The sequence below is a fragment of the Asparagus officinalis genome, chromosome 8, assembly GCF_001876935.1.
Source record: "Asparagus officinalis chromosome 8, Aspof.V1, whole genome shotgun sequence".
In the NCBI taxonomy this organism is placed as follows: Eukaryota; Viridiplantae; Streptophyta; class Magnoliopsida; order Asparagales; family Asparagaceae; genus Asparagus; species Asparagus officinalis.
Genome location: NC_033801.1, coordinates 86,179,237 through 86,199,115, shown reverse-complemented (window position 1 = coordinate 86,199,115; position 19,879 = coordinate 86,179,237). Strand labels below are relative to the sequence as shown.

The following is a 19,879-nucleotide window of genomic DNA, read 5'->3' as shown; positions in this document are numbered from 1 at the left end:
CATATGAGTCAAAAAAAACTATTATTACATTAGTCCTTGTTTATCTCTTCCTCTCCGTAAATATTATTTGGGCTGGAGATTTTTGAAATTTTCCGTTGTCTAGCTGATTGGATTAGTCCGTTTTGGTAAGTTTTTTTTTATTCCAACTACTACGGAATGTTAACAGTACTTCACATTAATTTCTTGTTCAAAGTATCCAACCAGCTGAAGCAATTACATTCCACATATTTTGTTTAATTTCTTAAGGAAAGTAATGCACGAGCAAATTCAGGCCCAGCTCGTAAGGCACAGAGATGAATTTTTTTTGAGAGAGAAAGGATGGGATACCATAAAGATATCCCAGCCAGCTAAATAACAAAAATGGTTGTTACATAATATGTACATATCCCCAACCTAGGATATGTATCTTTGTTCAAAATTAACTACATACCACTGATACAGATATCCCAAGCTCTAACCACAAGTTAGAGAATAGCCCAAGACTAACTGTAAAATCACATAAAAACAGCATAGAAACTACTAAATGTTTTGATATCAAAAAACAACTATCCCAAAAAGTTTTATCAACAGGGATCATTCCAGCTGAATAACCCCCCCAGAGCTTCTGTCATCATCTCCAGCAGCAGCCTTGAATCCCCCATCAAGCCTCATATCAGCCATTTTCTTCTTCCTCCTTTCCTGCAGTCTTGTGGTTCTGGCAGATTCCTTTTTCATACCTAGCCATAAATTTGAGAAAATCATGATTTTGTGCAAAATCATAATATAATTCCTCCTCTTGTTAGAAAACAATCTATCATTGCGTTCTTGCCAAATACACCAAACAAGACAGCAGATAGTAATATCTCTTTTCAATCTAGAGTCCCCAAGAGAATTACTGTTCCATTTCAGCCACAGATTCTTAAGAGACCCCAACTTGAAATCCTCTTCAGTTTGTAGATTGCATTGAATTAATGAGAGATAGGATAGGGTTTCGAAAGGTAGGAGCAGACCTACATGGATGGGAGATGGGACTCAAAGTGGCAGCGGACAGGACAAAGTGATTGCATTGAATTAATTTCCAGATAGATTGAACAAACTCACAATTAAGAAAAATATGATTATGGTTTTCAGTCACCTTAGAGCATAAAAAACAGATTTTGTCTAAATATATTCCCTTTTTTTCCAATACATCTTTTGTGTTCAGACTTTGTCTAATAGCCAGCCAAACTAAAAATTTGACTTTCAGAGGAATAGGGAGCTCCCATATCCTTGCACAATCATATCTTAGACCCCCATCAATAAGAAAATGATAAAAGGATCTTACTGAAAATGTTTTTCTTTTTCTCCCATAACCATTTTCTCTTATCTTCCCCATCTGATAAACTTTTCAAATTAAGAATATCCAACAGTTTAAAAAACTGAAGAACAAGATCCCCAGTCAACTGTCTTTTGAATTGAAGAACTCATCTCCATATATTATCTTCTTTGATTCTCAAGCTACAAACAGTAGCATAAGGAGATGAAGAAAGTTTAAACAAAGATGGAAAAAGGGAAGCAAGAGTAGATGAACCTAACCATTTATCAAGCAAAAAAAGGGTAAATTTTCCATTTCCCACATCCACTTGAGTACTGCAAAGAAAGCTGTCAATATTAGTCCAGAAGCCTTTCCAATACCAAGATAAATGTATTTTACCCGAATGAAGATATTCAGTCCATGATTTTCTTTCAAAAAATTTATGGTGACTGATTTGTTTCCAAAGCTCATGATTGCCATTAAACCATTTCCAAAGCCATTTACCTAAAAGAGCTTTATTCATCACTTTTAATTTTTTAATCCCCAAACCACCACAATGTTTTGGTATACAAATCTCTTCCCATTTAACCAGATTAGTGCACCCTTTATGCTCCAAAGATCCAGTCCATAAAAATCTTCTCCTTATAAAATTAATTTTTTCAATAACCCAATCTGGGAATAAGAAAAAAGACAGCCAGAAAATTGGCATAGAAAAGAGAACTGAGGTAATCAAAACCAATCTTCCTCCTCTTGATAAAGATCTACCTTTCCAAATAGCTAATCTTTTCTCAATTTTCTCAATCAAAGGAAACCAATCATCTCTTTTTAATTTTCCTGGTCTTAAAGGAATTCCAAGATAGGTAATGGGAAAAATACCACATTTACAATTCATCATACATGCCAAATTCTGCTGTAAAATCTCATTTTCTTCAAGAGCAATGAGAACACTTTTGTTAAAACTTATTTTTAAGCCTGAGGCTAGTTCAAAGCAATATAAAATCAGCTTCAACACAGTCAAATGTTCTTTTTTATTTTTGCAAAAAATCAAAGTATCATCAGCATACTGTAAGCAAAAAACTTTAGAACTCAAATTTTCAGGACCTAATCCTTCAATTAGCTGAGCATCAATAGCTAATTTCAACATCTTAGTAAAAGAATCAGCTGCCAAAACAAATAAACGAGGTGACAAAGGATCTCCTTGACGAACACCCCTTTTAGACATAATCCAATTTCCAGGTTTACCATTTATGTTGATGGCAGATAAACCATCTTTCAAACATAAAGTCACCCAATTAATCCACTTAAAACCAAAATTTTTTGCTTTCAAGACTTCTAAAATAAAATTCCAGTCTAACAAATCATATGCTTTTTCGAAGTCTAATTTTAATAAAATCCCTTCTTTTTTGTTATTCTGGAAACAATCATTGATAATTTCTTGAGCTGCCACAACTCCATCTAGCAAAAATCTATCTTTAATAAAACCAGATTGCAATGGGTCTATAAGCATCTCCAACTTAGTATTCAGTCTGTTAGTCAAGACTTTAGTAATCACTTTATAAATCACATTTAACAAACTGATGGGCCTGTAATCATTAATAGAATTAGCCCCATTCTTTTTTGGAATAAGGACAATATGAGCATAATTAAATCTGTTGATTTCTAAGATGGAATTAGCCCCATTCTTTTTTGGAATAAGGACAATATGAGCATAATTAAATCTGTTGATTTCTAAGATGTCCTCATGAAATTCTACAAATAACCTCATAATATCTCCTTTGACAGTATCCCAAAAAACTTGATAAAAGAGAGCAGGAAAGCCATCAGGGCCAGGAGATTTATCACCATTCATATCAAAAATGGCTTTATGGATTTCTTCCATAGAAAAGGGTTGTTCAATCTCATCTGGACCCCAATCATCCAAAGGGAATAACTTCTCCCAATCTAAATTACATCTGTGATTGACAGTTTGCCCAAACACTTGATTATAATGATTGGAAAAAGCCTGAGCTATACCATCTTCAGAACTAATAACCACATCATTAACTGTAATTGAAGATATCAAGTTACATCTCTTCCTACCATTAGCAATCTTATGAAAATAAGCTGTATTCTGATCCCCCTCTTTGAGCCAATGAGTCTTTGCTCTTTGTTTCCACATTTGTTCTTCTTGAAGCAAAATTTCATTCAACTGAAATGTGATATCATTTTTGTTAATTAGCTCATCATCTGTTAAATCTCTAGACTCTTCTAAAACCTCCCATTCTAGAAGCTTATCAAATAAATCTTTTTTTTTTGTTTAACACTATGAAAATTAGTATGAGTCCACTGTTTTATACATTTCCTTAGAAATTTTAATTTGCCAACAAAATTTTTTGCAGCAGAGCCACTTGAAGGAGCACATTTCCACCATAAAGGGATTCCTTTTTTAAACTCCTCAGACTGTAGCCAAATTTTTTCAAATCTGAACAGTTTAGTGCTTTGTTGATTATCCTCACATTCAAAACTTATAGGGGCATGGTCTGACAATTGGCTGCATAGAGATGAAATTATTAATGGAGGGCTAGTTTTTCCAGACTCTATAGGACTAAGATTTTAACTTCATGAATAAGTTGATGGTTATTCTTTCGTTTTCCATTAAATTATTTTCAATTTTAAACTAAATTTAAAATGTAATCTGGTTTGATAGTTCGTTTATCTCGGAATATTGTCAAAGGACCTTGCTGCTGTACATCAAATCTCTGAAATTGAGGTTAAGCTTCTTGTTAGTGAGCCAAAAACTGAGCTCGGGTTGCTGTGCTACCATGTCAAAGGACCTTGCCACTGCATCAAAACTCTAAATTGTGGTGAGCATTAAGGGTTATAATTTTATAGAATAGCAATGATACGCTCAAACTGCAGTAATACGTATTATTTAGACACCAGTAACAATCCTCAGGCCGTGTTGCTTCAGACATGAATATAAAATAGTTACTCTTGGGAGCATACGTTTATCTATTTAGACTTAATACAATCACCGAACTGATATATCCTCACCATTAGCTCAGTGAACTAAGTGACTAAATTAATTTCCAAAGTCTGAAGGAGAATTCGGAGGAAGCTTTCCTTCTAAGAAAGATGAGAAGAGGGTGAGTGCACGATCTGGCTGAAAACTTGGAACGAAATGTCCACCACCGCGAACACTGGCAAAGGTAAGGTTTTGATATCCAATTGCATACCCAGCGATCTTCGCATGCAAAACAAAAACATAAAATTAAAAGCAATGTCAATATTAATTTCAAATACAATCGTCAAGCATGCTTTAGGTGAATTCATCAGCTGATAATCAGAAGTTAATGTTTTTAAGATGCTCATTACTAAATAAAATAGGTGTGCAGTTATGAGCTGGTATCAGTGAATATTTTGTAGTCAATAAAAGTAAATTTGATGAGAAAGATAACCCTTACCTCCCCTTTTGCATACCATGGGTACCATGAGGTATTCACCGATATGTTAAGTTTGTCTATGAAGTAATTAGTAGATGTTATGGAGACTCTGGCATCAGTATCCCCACTGCATAGGAAATAATAGACATTTAGTCATTATCCTATAAAAACATATGCATGCTGTTAAATAATTGATCCATATATATCTTGAAAATAATTTTTTTTTCTTTTTTTCTTTCTTGCTTATCTTTATGGACTATGTAGTAAATAAACAGTCTTGGTTTCAAAGGCACATCATGCATGTTTAATGTGTAGAACCAAATATCTAGGTACTTAATAACCTTTTATAGGAATCCATGGCCTTCTTCATTATGCGACTTTATTACTCGAAGAAGTGATAAGTGAGAGATAAAGTTACCTATATATCCACAATCTTAAGTTACGCTCTGTCAGTAGCTTGATTGTAGGCAGGATGGTTGGATGCCAATCCTTCCAACTCTCTATGACAGAACTGTTAAAATTGCAATGCATAAGATATACCTCACATATCAGTGAATGTGTTTAGTTGAAAAACACTTAGACCTAAAAAGAAAATCTGAATGAGGTGTCATTGAATGGTCACTTACGTGCAAGCTTCCCAAATATATGGAAGAGCAGTTATGTTGGCATGTAGTGCTTCTTGCACTTGCGGAAGGTTAAGGTAGGATCGTGTGTAGGCATATGAACAAGTATCAAATCCTCCACTCTGTCTCAAGAATAAAGTTGGCAACATTATGCTATCTAATCAGTTTCCCTTTAAAACCACAAGTTTGGGAAAAGCTTTCTGACAATATTATCCTTCACTATTTTGAATATTTCATTTAAATCTTAATCTATCTTAATCATAATTATATTATATCCTAATTCCGCATGCACTATCTATAGATCAACAATTTAAAAAAATAACTAATATTAATAAAATAAATAAACCAGCTTTACAGTACTAGTTTATTAAAGTAAAGAAATTATACGTAGCTAACGTACTATAATACATAAAGTATTTTAAAAAACCCAAAAAAGTTTTAAAATTACACAAAATATCCTCAAAATTCAAAATTATAAAAAACATCCTAACATTTCAAAAGTTAAAACAAAAAACATGAAATTAAGAAACTAACAACAGCCTACGAAGAATTTAAATTTGTAATTAACACCCTCAATGTCTCAATAATTATAGAAATACCCTCAAAAGTTTATATTACAAACAAGCACCTAGAAAATTCTAAAATTTCAAAACTTACAAATAACATAGATGAATTCAAGGGATTACCATGATACAACTGAAAATTTCTAACGAGTCAAAACTTTAGAAAAAACATGAAATTAAGAAATTAACAGCAGCCTCTAAAGAATTTAAAATTTACAATTAACACTATTAATGTCTCAAAAATTATAGAAACGTCCTCAAAGTTTAAATTACAAAAATGTATCCTAAAATATTAAAATTATAAAACTTATAAATGATATAGATGAATTCAAAGGGTTACCATCAAGCAATTAAAATCATAAGAAACTCTAAAATTAACCTCAAAGTTATAAAAATTATAAAATGATACTCCTTTAAAAGTTAAAAATCATAAGAAACTCTAAAATTTTAAAATTTGTAATCAGCACACATCAAATATGGAAACTATTGTTAGACCGCTAAATTCTAAATTTTTCAAAAAATAACCAAAAGTTTTGATAATTATAAAAAACGACCACAAATTTTAAGAAATTTCGTACTTTGTTCTTCAAATGCTAAAGAAATTAAATATTAATATTATAATCTAAGGCTAATTGACGATGAAAAATACAGGTATTTAGTTCAAATCCTTATAGAAAATGATAGGGATAGAGAAAATATAATATTATTGACATAACAGAACTCTTATTGGATGCACATCAGAAGAATTCATTGTATGAAAGAAATAACTCCTAATCTTATTTAAGTAATAAATTAAGAACACAAAGAATTTCATATATGTGAAATTAACATTGTAGAGAAAAATCAAAGTTTGTATTTCAAGAAATTTGTGTTGAATATTGGAAATACATTTAACTTTTTTGTGAAGTTAAATGAGAAGATGAAAGATTAACAACCTCAGAAAAGATAACATCACAAAAAAATTCAACTCCAGCTTGATGTCACAATCGATGTAGATGATGAAAATTCTTCTCTAAAATTACTTAAGAAAAAAATAAAGATGAAGAAAGAGTGATCTCAGCTGAATAAATTAATAAAACAGAGAGAAAAAATAACAATATTTTTTTAAATATTTTATAAAATAGTTCAATTAGAGTGAAATTAGGAATCTTTAGAATTGATTTTCATGAACACTTTTAGTACTTTTTATATGCTCATGCCGATGCTCTATCATAGAAAAGTATATTAGTGGTAGCATCAATCTTTAGTTTATACTTTTTTATGAAGTCTAGTAATGATTAGGAACAAAATTTCATATTATCTTTTGTATCGTTTTAGTATACTTTTAATCAATTATCTTGTCTTATTGGTTTTAAATATTCACCTTCCTTGTATAACATTATTTTAACGTTTTTCGCTTTTGTAACACTGTACTTTCTCGAGTAAGGCTTAGTTTCATGTCAGTCCAAATAATATAAAAAATCAATTTGGCTACAAATTATATTTATTTTCTGCCACACTTTAATTATTAAGATGAAAATTTAAATTGAGTGTAGCCCATTCAAACAAACATCAAAGAAAATAAATAAGCACAATGTTTAAAAAAAGTTTAGGGACAAAAGCGAGCAAAAACTGTTAAAGTGGAAAGGAACAAATTTTAGTCAGGAAATAAGCCAAAAATGCTTAATCATGATGTTTAACCACGTGCATTGCACATGTATAAAACTAGTAATTTTAAATATGTCTGTATTAAAATGATATTTCAGAGAAAAAACCCAGTCTGCAATTATAGCAATATGGCAATGTTATTGGAAATTCAAGGATATCCTAAATTCGTAATAAGATGTCACAATTTGGAATTGGGAACTTTAACACATAAGCGTAGAACTTTCAAGAATAAACAAACATAGAGTACTTACGGAGAGGACATGATGAGAACTAGAATTACATGATGTTGAGTAGATGTCGTAAATGTATATGTCCCCCCTTGACGACTGTGCTTTATCAAGATACTTTTGACACGATGCTGATTTATGTGCAGTAGAAGAGAAGTTACAACGGGAAGTAATGCCGTCGTGTATTTCATTTGGAATGAGATTGTGCGTCCACCAATAGTCGTACATCCCTCTCAGAGTAGCCTCATCATCCATCCAGCCATTGCCAATCTAGGATTATCAGAGTCCTCTCCTTTAGATTATCAACTGAGACAAATATGTATGGATGTTCTTTTTAAGGGTTAACTTCACAAAACAACTGAACTTTGGGGAATTTTGCACATATCCCTTTTACTTTTTAGCAAAATCCTCAGTGAATTTTGGGGTGCCTCACAAACCGCCTGAATTTTAAACTTCTCTTACGAGATCCCCCTACTTGTAATTTATAAAAAAAACTTAAGATGTTATTGAGAGAAAACCCCTCAATTGGGGTGAGGGGGTATGTTGCCTACAAAAGTCCAATGACTTAAATTGGGGTTTTTTTCTCTCAAAGATAATTTAATCATTTGTCAATAATAAAAGGTAGGAGAGCCAGAGATAACTTTTTCAAGTTCAGAGGGGTATTGTGAGATGCCACAAAGATCCAGATTTGTTGTGAGATCAAAAGTTCAGAGGGATTGTATGCAAAACCCTCCAAAGTTCAGGCAGTTTTGTCAAATTAATCATTTTTTTAAATTACCATTATATGCATGTCTCTGAATTAAAATTCCACTTCAAATCATCCTTAGTTTGTTGAATATAACTTACTGCAATTCCTTGGAGATTGATGATAGTTTGATTGTTGAGCTTGTTGTTTACAAGGATTGTATAAGCAAGCTGAGGCACATAGTGTCCTGCATAACCATCGCCAGCTATATAGAAACCTTGAGTCTTGTATTGTGGAAATCTTTCTAGCCAATTGACAATAAAGGTGTAGGATCCTTGAGCAGTTTTCGTGTCTCCAATTTGATCATAATCTGATGTTGTATTTGAGTATGAAAATCCCACACCAACAGGAGACTCAAGGAATATGATACTTGCAACTGCAAGAAAAAAAAAATCAGAAAAAAATGATACAGATAATTATACAAACTAATGAAGTTAATTTATATGTTTCAGTTTGTAGCATAATATATGCACACTTACACTATGCTTTTAACTGATATAACTCTGCATTGAATCACATGCAAATAAATTTGTGGCAATCCATATTTCCATATGGTTCCATGCAATTAAATTTAGATGCAAAGGCTGCCATCATATTTATGAAATCAGGCTGTGTGTTTCAAGTTTGAATTTTGAATTTTTTGTGTTATTTAGATATCGTGAAATTTCAATCTTATGTTTCTAGAAAATAATCAACATGCTGTTGATTTAAGTCAAACAGTTCTCGTGTTGTGTGTATCTGTGCATAGATACAATGAGTCGATGATAGTTGCTACAATTAATGTGTATCCTGAATCCTCAATTTTGTGCACATTACTTGCTATTGGTTTTTTAGAATCTACGGTGTATATTATTACTAAATACTTTTTTCTCTGAATCAGGGTTATATAGTACTACATAAACTATATGTTATGATTATCTGTTACCTTTATTCCATGCATATTCATTTCGAATAAGAGTCTTTCCATCGCTGTTGACTCTGAAAGGTCCCAGTCCCGTCATTGCCCCATGACCAAAGGAAGAACATCCGGGTCCTGCTCATAAAAAAATCATCCATATGAAGAGAAATCTAAACCAAGATAATGCCATAGAACAAATAACAACACTAGAAATCATGGTAATGAATCCAACTGCAAATGGTCATAAGCATGTACCTGCGATATTGAATTTATTGATAAAGGGATAAAAGCAAATCAAATTTGTTAATGTTGTCGACAATAATTTTTGTGTAGTTACTATTAATACTATCATCAATTATCTTGTTATACAATTTGGACTGTCCCCTGGAAACTGTTATTTTTAGTGGCAGAGCAAGCAGGGTGATGCAAGCAGCATGTGGTTTACAAATATCGTTGTACTTTCATTTGATGTGATAATTTCACCTAAAAATGTATTAAAATTAAACATTTCATGAACTTAAGTGAGCTAGATAGAACTTAGATTTAGCTCATATTTTACTACCTCCGGTAAGCCACAGCAGTAGCGGCTTTGATGCTGGATCCTGAGTAGCCTCAACAAAATAGTAGAATAGTGCATGGCCAGCAATAGGATCAACAGTGACATAGCCAGCGTACTGATCAAAATCAACACCTTCAGGTTGCCCAGGCAATTTATCTATCTTATCAGCTTCCATTAGCCCATCCTGTGCACTGATGTACACCGATGTATGAGCTGCAACATTATCCAATCTTGATACATCCACTTCTAAATCCCTTCTTTGTATAGCCTTTATAACAAACTTGTCGATTGGATCAAAATGAAGATCGCCATAGCCATTCACAGTACAAAGGTAGAAGGAGAAGAAATAGAGGCAGGAAGTAAGGTGAATCAGGGTCATATGATGCCTCATTGTTGCTCTCAAAATACCTTCTGTTTACAGGACTAGAGTTATATAGAGAGAGAATAATACGGGTTTAATGTTGTTTATGTTTCTTTGTCTTGGATTTGTTGTGAACTTCATATAGATAAACAAATGTAATTCACTGTGTTGCATTTTTATCTGTTACGTTATTTGATAACTCAAGTTTATCTATTCTGCCGTCTGCTCAAAGTCTTTATTAAGTTTTGTCCAGTATTATTTGGCTACATTTGTGTGAGTGGGATTTGGAATCTGAGGTTTAAGTTGCTCCATTGCATAAGTAAAATTTTCAATAAAAAATATGGAAGGAAATAATTAAAATAATCTTGCAAGTACTTCTCAAGAGGTACAATTAATACCCAATCAAATATTTCAGGAGCCATAGATATGCATATTTTACATATGTGAACACTTCTCATGAACATACATGAAATAATAATCAGATTATTTACACTTGATTTCCATAAAATATATGCATTGGCTGAAAATAGAATGAAAACTAGTAAAATAGAATGGGGGAAATGACTATAGGCTAGACCTAAGATGAACGGGGTTTAACAGACAATCTGAGAAATAAGGCTTGTATGAGCTGTAACATCATCCAATATTGATACATCAACTGCTAAATCCCTTCTTTGTAGTGCCTTCATAACAAAATTTTGCCTTTATAACAAAATTGTTTCGATTGGATCAAAATCAAGTTCAAAGTGACTCTTCACAGGATGAAGGTACAAGGAGAAGAAATAGACGCAACAAGTAAGATGAATCAGGGTTGTATCGTACCTCATTATTGCTCTCAGAATAATTGTTTCTGTTTCTTCTTCTTGATTTGTTGTGATCTTCATTTAGAAAAACAAATGAAATACTCATTATTTTGCATCTATCTACTATTCCTTTTTTTAATGATATCTGTTGTTCTATTTGATAACTCAAGAGTTTATCTATTCTGCCGTCGGCTCAAAATCTTCATTTAGTTTTGTCCACTATTATTTGGCTACATTTATGAGACTGCAATTTGGAATCTGAGGTTTAAGTTGGTCCATTGCATAAGTGTTGGGCGTAGACTCACACCCTCACGTCGCGGAAGCGATATCATCCGAGAGAAAGCCCTGACTTTTGTTTTCACAAAAGCTCAAGTCAACATCTATATTCCTGTTTCACAAAGGAAACAAGAGCAGAAGTGAAATATCTCAACAAAATGAGATATACACTCTTCCTCTCAGCAGTTCTAAGACTGAATGTCGAGGGAACCTACAAGCAATAGCCAACTCTTGTTCCAACTCAACCTCTCATCAGTTCTAGGACTGACTTGTTGAGGGAACCTACAAGCAAAACCAACTCACATTTAAGACACGAGATTTACGTGGTTCGACAAACTTGCCTACGTCCACGAGAGAGGGTTTTCACTATGAGGAGAATACCAAACTTGTACAACTCACAAGCTCTCTCTGATTTTTCTCTCTTCAAAATCTCTCAAGAATTTCCACTCTTTTTCTTTTCTTCCCCACACAACTTATCTTCTCTCTTCCTCTCTATTTATAAGCAAGAGAGAGTATGGGGTAAATCAAGAGAGCATGGGGGGCATGGGGGTTGAGAACATAGGCAGCATGGGGGGTGAGCATAGGCAACTTGGGAGCATGGGGGACACTGTCTCGTGTCCCCCCACACCACGTTCCCACTCACAATTCTCCACCTCGTTCATTATTTGATAAACCTTAAATTTTGAACGAACATCAGAAGAACCTCACTGTTTTCGTCGAAAGTAGTCTTCATTATCGAATTCATTACAACTTTGATCGTTTACAATGAATTCAAATAACAAAAATAAAGATTATAACTTTTTAGAAAATAAACACAAGAACTGTTTATAAACTCTTACTTGCGTGGGGTCTTCGCCTATGCCGGGGATGTTGATATCCGTGGACGACCGCGGATCAGATCCGGTTGCCGAAAAATTGACAGAGCTCCTACTTCACCAAGGAAGTATTCGCTTAAAATACTGAAATCGACCAAACGAAATCAGTAGCTATTCTTGAGACCAAGCCTAATCTCAAGGAATGGACGGGGGAAAATACGGGTTCAGATCCTTCGAAAGTATTCCTCTTTATGCTAAAGTTCGTTGGGATCTAACTTGCCTTCGCTGTAAATTCGTGCTCCTTTGACTCCTCAATCTAGCAATACCTCGCCCTCTTGATAAAATTTTGCCACCTTAGAATGGAGGCCTTGGGCTTGTATTTATAGGGCACCAAATGGGGGTATTTGGATAAAAATGAATGATTTGTTCCTATCTTTAGTTAATAACGGCCTAACCATATTTGTGGATGATATCCAATCAGTTGAGACACTCAGGAATGAACAAATCCTGAGAAAATAGCAAAAGACCCATCCAAAATGCGTTTGGAGCTCGGGACTGCGTGACACGCGCAGCTGACCCGTAGGGGGCGCGGGTCAGCGTGGGTCTGTGCCGGCTGACCCGCGCCGGCACGGGTCGGCCAATGCTAACCTGCGTTGGCATGGGTCAGCGTTGGCTGACCCGTGCTGGCATGGGTCGGCTAATGCTGATCCGCGCTGACGCGGGTCAGCTGTCGCTGTCCTACGTTAGTGCGGGAGATCTGGCCTTGGCTGAACTCTTGGTGTTTTTTGATTCTTCAGGACTTATATTTTCTGTCATTTTGCATATTTGATTATCTTGTTGACTTGTATGCATCGTTAACTTGCTTCATGTGCGGCGGGCATTTGGAGTTGATCGACAAGTACGACGGACACTTGGAGTTGACCGACAAGTATGGCGAGCACTTGGAGCTGACTGATGAGTACGCAGCCCAATTGGAGGTGGCTAGTGAGTGCACAGGTCAGTCGTTTTGCCGATTTAGTGGCCAATGGCTATTCCGGTAGCTTATTGCTAAGTCATCAATGGTTCGCCGATTTTCTTCATGCGCTTATCGGCATCGGATAATCTTCCTTGATTCGGACAATGACGTTAATCATCTTCTCTCTATCTCGAGCTGCATACGGGAACTTATAGGTATTTTTAGACGCCTACAGATACCCCCTCCAAAGTGTTTCAGGTTCATTCCTTTATAGAGGAGTCTGAAATACTTTGGATGTGATAGGCCCCACCTTCAGTCGGTGTCAAAGGACCTGTAGCTGGCTTTAATTCATAACTTCTTCAGTCTTCAGCCTATTCGGTGTTTTGTGAATAGATGAAGTTCTTCCGGCGCTGTGTTTATCGTCTGACAGTTATCGAAATCTTGAATCAAAATTGGTGAGTTGGTTTTGGCTCGTGTCATTGAGTTGACTTTGAACTGATTATCTTCATCGGGAATTCATATCTGAATCGCAATTGAACTCCTTAGAATCATCATTTAATCCGGAATTTTTTTCTTAGCCTTATTTTGGTGAAATCGGCTATGCGTTGACCGGCCTCAACTTTTACTATAACGCGTTAACCGGCGTTAACCTTTGCTATAACGCGTTGACCGGTATTAACATAGTTTATACTCGTACGTTTACTGGAGTTTACATAGTTTAAACTCTTAAGGCATTGGAGCATGGCGGTCCTAAATGTCGGGGTTGCAGGACCAACTATTAAAGCTGATTCATCTGCATATATGGATCTTATTCTGAAGTTGTTGGATCATTAAGCCACGAGACCAACTAATGAAGATGGTGCGTCAATGACTCTCACACTTATAGGATTTTTGGCAAACCCCCAGCCATCAACGGGTTTGATGAGCCTTTACCGACTACCGTTTGAGTCGGGCTAGCATACGGATTGTTTAAGTCTGTTCCACATGTAACGTTGTGCAAAGAGAGTTAACTCCCTTAGTGCTACGATATTAAATACGTAGACTTCGTCTTTCTCACGGGAATAGACTACCCGGCAACGCGTGTTAGGCACTGATTCATCCTTACTTAGGATTCAGGATAAAAGTCCCCAGACTCGGATTCTAGTATCTTTTTTCAATCGGTAAAAGACTAAACCGGTAACACGTGTTAGGCGTAGGCTTATCTCTATTTAGGAGTCGAGATAAAGTTCCCTGCACGTGTAAGGTGCAGATTTTGGCGTTATGAATAACAACCTGCAACAATATTGAATATGTGGGCTTTTGTCATTTTTTACAGCAAAAGACTAACCGACAACGCGTGTTAGGTGCTGACTTATCCCTACTTAGACTTCGGGATAAGAGTCCCCAGACTCGGATTCTGGTATCTTCTTCAATCAATAAAAGACTAAACCGGCAACGCGTGTTAGGCGTTGACTTATCCCTATATAGGATTCAGGATAAAATTTCCCGCGTGTGTGAGGCACGTATTATGGTGTTATTAATAACAACCTGCCATAATATTGAATATGTGGGATTTTGTCCTTTTTTACAGCAAAAAACTAACCAGCAACACGTGTTAGTTGCTGACTTATCCCTACTTAGGCTTCGGGATAAAAGTCCCCAGACTCGGATTCTGGTGTCTTCTTTAATCGGTGAAAGACTAAACCGGCAACGCGCGTTAGTCTTGACTTATCCCTACTTAGGATTTGGGATAAAATTCCCCACGCGTGTGAGGCACGGATTATGGTGTTATTAATAACAACCTACCACAATATCGAATATATGGGCTTTTATCCTTTTTACGGTCAAAGACTAACCGACAACGCGTGTTAGGCGCTGACTTTCGGTGTTAGAATGTGGTGTCTTCTCTTGGGGTAAAGACGAACCCAACACCAGAGAGGAAGAATTTTATATTTTATCTCCGGGCCTTCTCTTAGGGCAGAAGTGAACCCGATACCGGGGAGGAAAAATTTTATATTCTATCTCCGATTATAAAAGAAACTCAAATTGGGATCTCCACTTTGAGAATCTGCGAGGTGAAACTAAGAGTGGGATCTCCACTTTGAGAATCAAAAAGATTCAGATAACCCTAACTTTTATAGGATTGGTTACCTGACTTGAAGACGAGTTTCTGACTTCAGCCCTAACTTTTATAGGATTGACTGAAGGGAAAAGGATGAGAGCTTTTCGTTTATCGAAAAGGAATCTCGGCTTTAGCCATAACCGTTCGACGGTTTTAACCGAAAGGGGGTACTGAGACGACCCTAACTTTTATAGGTTCGGTCATTCAATTGGGGTAGAGGTCTTTCGTTTATCGAAAGGAAAATCCGATTTGAAAGTGTGCCTCTAATTCATTGAAGGAATCGAGAGGGGAATTTGGCTTTGGTCGTGGTCCTAACTATAGGAATGTTTGACCGAAAGAGGAATTTGAGATGACCCTAACTTTTATAGGTTTGGTCAATCAATTTGTGGACCTCTCGTTCATTGAAGGAATCGAGAGGGAATTTTAACTGTGGTTGTGGTCCTAACTATAGGAAGGTTTAACCAAATAAACAGTGAGAGTGGGAGTATAAATTACAATAGGAGTGTTGATTCGTACAAATCACTCAAAGGGAGTTCCTGGTGTTAAGTGATAAATACTTAACACGAAGGGGTTTGACAATTATCAATGATCAGGAGATTAAAATTCCGAGTACTATGTCTGGACTCTAATAATGGGAGTGTTAAGTGCACAGACATAGCGAGATTTTGAGTGGATTAAACCAGAAAAGATTTTTTTTAGTGGACCCACCGTTAATTAATTTGATCAGTGAGGGATTTTATGGTGGAAGATTGTAAATCATTAACACCAGTGGGAGTTTTTTTATGAGGGGAGATTGATCTAACAAAGTGATCAAATCTCATCTTAGCAAAAAAGTGCTTGGAAGTTGGTGGAATTGATCCCGATAATGAGATATGTTTCACCCTTGAACATTCAGAGTCCGAGTGGGAGTTTCACATTTATCACTTCTTTGTAGTGACTGTTAGAACCTAGAGGGGGGGTTATTAGGATCTTATGCTAATCTAATCTGATTATATGCCAATTAAAACTAATTAACAAATATATTCTTGCAAGATAGATATACAAGGAGTTAAGTACAAGAATATACAATATACACAAGGTGATATATCCTAGCAAAGAGGTATACTATATGATATATGCAAGGATATGCAAACACAAGGGTAACATAAACAAATGATATAGTGGATGAAATAAACAATGAGAGAAAGGCTATAAAGATGAACAAATATAGGTGTGCTAAGCCAAACTCAAATAAGCAATATGATCACGGAGTTCGGACCTTCCGTCCTACGTCTCCGCTCCCCACTCCCAGGGGGAAATCCACTATCACAATCCGGTTTGGAAGCCGGAACTTCTGCACACTCGATTTTCCAGCTAACCAAAAACTCTACAACTCACACTCTTGCAAACCCACTCTACACCCTCACAAGTGTTGGACCTAGCCGTGTCTCCCTCAAGTGCTCGGTTACAACCTCTCTCTAGGCACGTCAACCGACACCACTCCTCTTGGGACGATCCCCGACTCTCACCACACACTCCTCACTCGGTGTACAAGTGTATTACAAAACGATTAAGCACAATACAAAGAATGATTGTTCTCTAATATGGATGAGAACATAATAAAAGCTCACACTCGATTGTTACAACTCTCACCAACCCAAATATACTATGTATAAAAATACAATAAGCTCAAGTGGATGTGTGTGTAAACAATGAGTAAATCAAAATCAAACTAAACTCAATACAAATGCTAGCTTATGGAAAAGTAAATCAAACGTATAAATAGCTAGATATGAGTTTAGAGATTCTTCTCTGAATAACAAGATGGAGAGATGGATTAAAAGGAAGCTCAAACAATGTAGATGATCTCCTCCACTTGTGAACCAACCAAAAACAGCTTTAAACCAAACTTAAACCCCTGTTAAAACTTTTATTGGTTGCTGATAGAAGAGGGGTTGAGGGGTTTATATAGGAAGAGAAACCAACAGCCAAAACCCCAAATAAAACAACAAAAATCCCAGAAAAACAGGAAACAGATTCTGTACCAAATATAGTCGTTGGGCTATCGGCGGTCGATCGTGAAATTCTCACGGTCGACCGCGAGGCACTACAGAATCTTAGAAAACTTCTAGAGACTTTGGCGGTCGACCGTGGGAAAATTTGAAAGTTGTTTGCTGATTTTAAAACACTGTTTAAAAATATCAAATAAATTCCAAAAAATGTAAAACTTTGGGGAATGATTGTAGACATGATAATAAACATGCTACAATGATTGGTTTACAAAAAGGACTTCCCAAAAGAAAAATATCATCATTTTACAAAATAGGCCAAAACATGAAAATGTAAACATGTGAATTTTCACATTTTGGCTAAACCATATTTTGAAACTTTGCACAATGATTATGTAGACTTAATAAAAAATATATATGATTATTGTTAAGTTCAAAAACTAAGAATATAATATTTTTACAAATACAATAGAAAATGAAACATATGAATATGTATATGAAAATATATTTGTTTCATATCTAAGTAGTTAAACCAAATCACAATAATAAATATGAAATATGTAATTTCATATTTGTAAACATGAAAACCCAAAACCATGCATGTATATATAACTATATATATACATAGAAACCAAATACGTGTGTGTATATGATATTGAGCTTAAGGTACTTAACACACATAATATAAAACCTAAACTAAGTTACCTAAGCTAGATCTTGATCTTCAATAAGCTCGACTTGGTACACTTGTGGATGAAGCTTGAACTTGATCTTTAATTTTGAATTGCGTAGGCTTCAACCACTATTCCACCAACCTCCATTTGATATGATCGTTGAAGCGCTATTCCATCCATCCTCCAACACGTTGTTTGCCTAGAATAAATACAAAAACACAAACACTAGATAAACAACATTAGTGGTAAATTGTTTGTTAAACATCATCAAAACAAGAAGGCCAATAATCTCCCCCTTTTTTATGATGACAAACAATTTACAAAAGGAAGTATATGCATGAAGTAAATGAACATATACAAGATAATAACTCACATGCATATAAACAACCAAGATAGATATACTCACAATATTTCTCCCCCTTTGACAACATCAAAAAGGGAACAAAAGAATTTTGTTAAACACTACTCACATACAAAAAGATAATAAGAACACATATAAATATATCAATATGAAGAATATTGTCTCATCATAAAAATTATGTATAAAAATAGATTTATGAAATCAAGAGAAGAGAAACATGAGAATCATATAAAAAGTTTTCAAATAAAAACAAATCAACCAAAAGAAATCATAAATGAAAGTTTAAATCCAAAAACGTAAGACCAAATCATCATTGATTCAAACAAAATCATGAGAGGCAACTATATCTAGCTCTTGAGCTAGTAACAACCCATATAAACATTTAAGCATCCGGTAAACATGATTTGGGAATAAACACCCAATAAACCCGGAGGGTTATATAAATACAAACCTCTCATCAAAATCAAAACTATTAATCATGAAAACAAAAGATTTGATAGAAGAAAAATTGTTTTCATAACCAAAAGGTGTTAAAACATAATTTTCAAAACCAAGAAAAGAAAAAAGTAATAGTACTAAAATTCTTGGTTTAAAAATTATTTTGGCACCTAAGAATTCTTGGTGCCGGATTGGTTAGGGACATGACCCCTATCATTCAACCTCAAAGCCCTAGGGTTATGGACCCTCTTGAGCATATATGGTACACTAACACGGTCAAAATAATATTCATTCAAATGACCCTTCCGATTGTAATTTGTGCAATGAAAGAGATCCATTTGTTTTTAAGGACCATTAGCTCGTGGACGGGAATCATTTGCAAATAAAGATTTTTCTTTTAAATTATATTGCAAATGAGAAACATTATTAAACAAAGGTGGTTTACTTGAGAAATTTAGCAAGTTTGAATATTTTTTCAAATCATAACAAAACTTCGCCAAATGGCCAAATCTACCACAAATATTACATTTATAAACATGTGGTCTACTAGAAACATTTGGCAAATGAGATTTATTTTTCAAATCAAAACAATATTTTGCCAAGTGACCAAAACGACCACAAAGATCACACTTGAACGCACTAGCATGCTTATGATGAACTTTATGAGAATGAGCATGTGAATGTGTAAGTGTACAAGATGGAGAAGCTACATGAGATGCACAAGGAGCATTAGAATTCTTATGTTTGTGTGCATCATAGCAAAATTTAGCTAAATGACCTTTTCGGCCGCAAATAGAGCATTTGTAAACTTTGCTATATATGTGTGCATAATGAGTTGATGATGACTTAGACTTGGCACACATATCCATAAGCCTCTTATGATTATTAATGCATGTTTTCAAAGTTGAATCTAAAGATGAAATGCATTTATTCATAAGATTCAAATCTTTATTTTTAGGCACATCTGCATTTTTAGAAGTAGAACATAAATAGTCATTTATAAAGGAAGCAGTATCATATTGTATGTTCTCTAGTTCTAACATGGCATTATTTTTATCATGAGTCAAGTTAGCAATATCCAATTTCAAATTTTTATTTTCCAAATTTAACATATCATTATGTTCTTGAATAGCAATACTTTCTTGAGAAA

The 19,879-nt window shown here is 34.8% G+C and overlaps 1 protein-coding gene across 1 annotated transcript; it reads right to left on the bottom strand.

The window, feature by feature from the left end:
• Positions 4,202 to 10,348, bottom strand: LOC109821473 (serine carboxypeptidase-like 40). The gene is made up of 8 exons (XM_020387660.1): positions 9,961 to 10,348; positions 9,426 to 9,533; positions 8,602 to 8,876; positions 7,780 to 8,025; positions 5,322 to 5,440; positions 5,114 to 5,206; positions 4,717 to 4,822; positions 4,202 to 4,496 (listed from the first exon to the last, which is right to left on the bottom strand). The coding sequence occupies exons 1-8, from the start codon at positions 10,346 to 10,348 to the stop codon at positions 4,335 to 4,337; spliced, it is 1,497 nt and encodes a 498-aa protein (XP_020243249.1). The 3' UTR covers positions 4,202 to 4,334.

Bases quoted from the DNA above. Each gene is read 5' to 3' on its own strand.
- LOC109821473 (XM_020387660.1), bottom strand. From the start codon at position 10,348: ATGAGGCATCATATGACCCTGATTCACCTTACTTCCTGCCTCTATTTC. The intron at 9,534-9,960 runs GTAGTAAAATAT...TTTTATGAGCAG, and splicing joins ACTGCTGTGGCTTACCGGAG to GACCCGGATGTTCTTCCTTT. The intron at 4,497-4,716 runs GTAAGGGTTATC...TTGCATGCGAAG, and splicing joins CATGGTATGCAAAAGGGGAG to ATCGCTGGGTATGCAATTGG.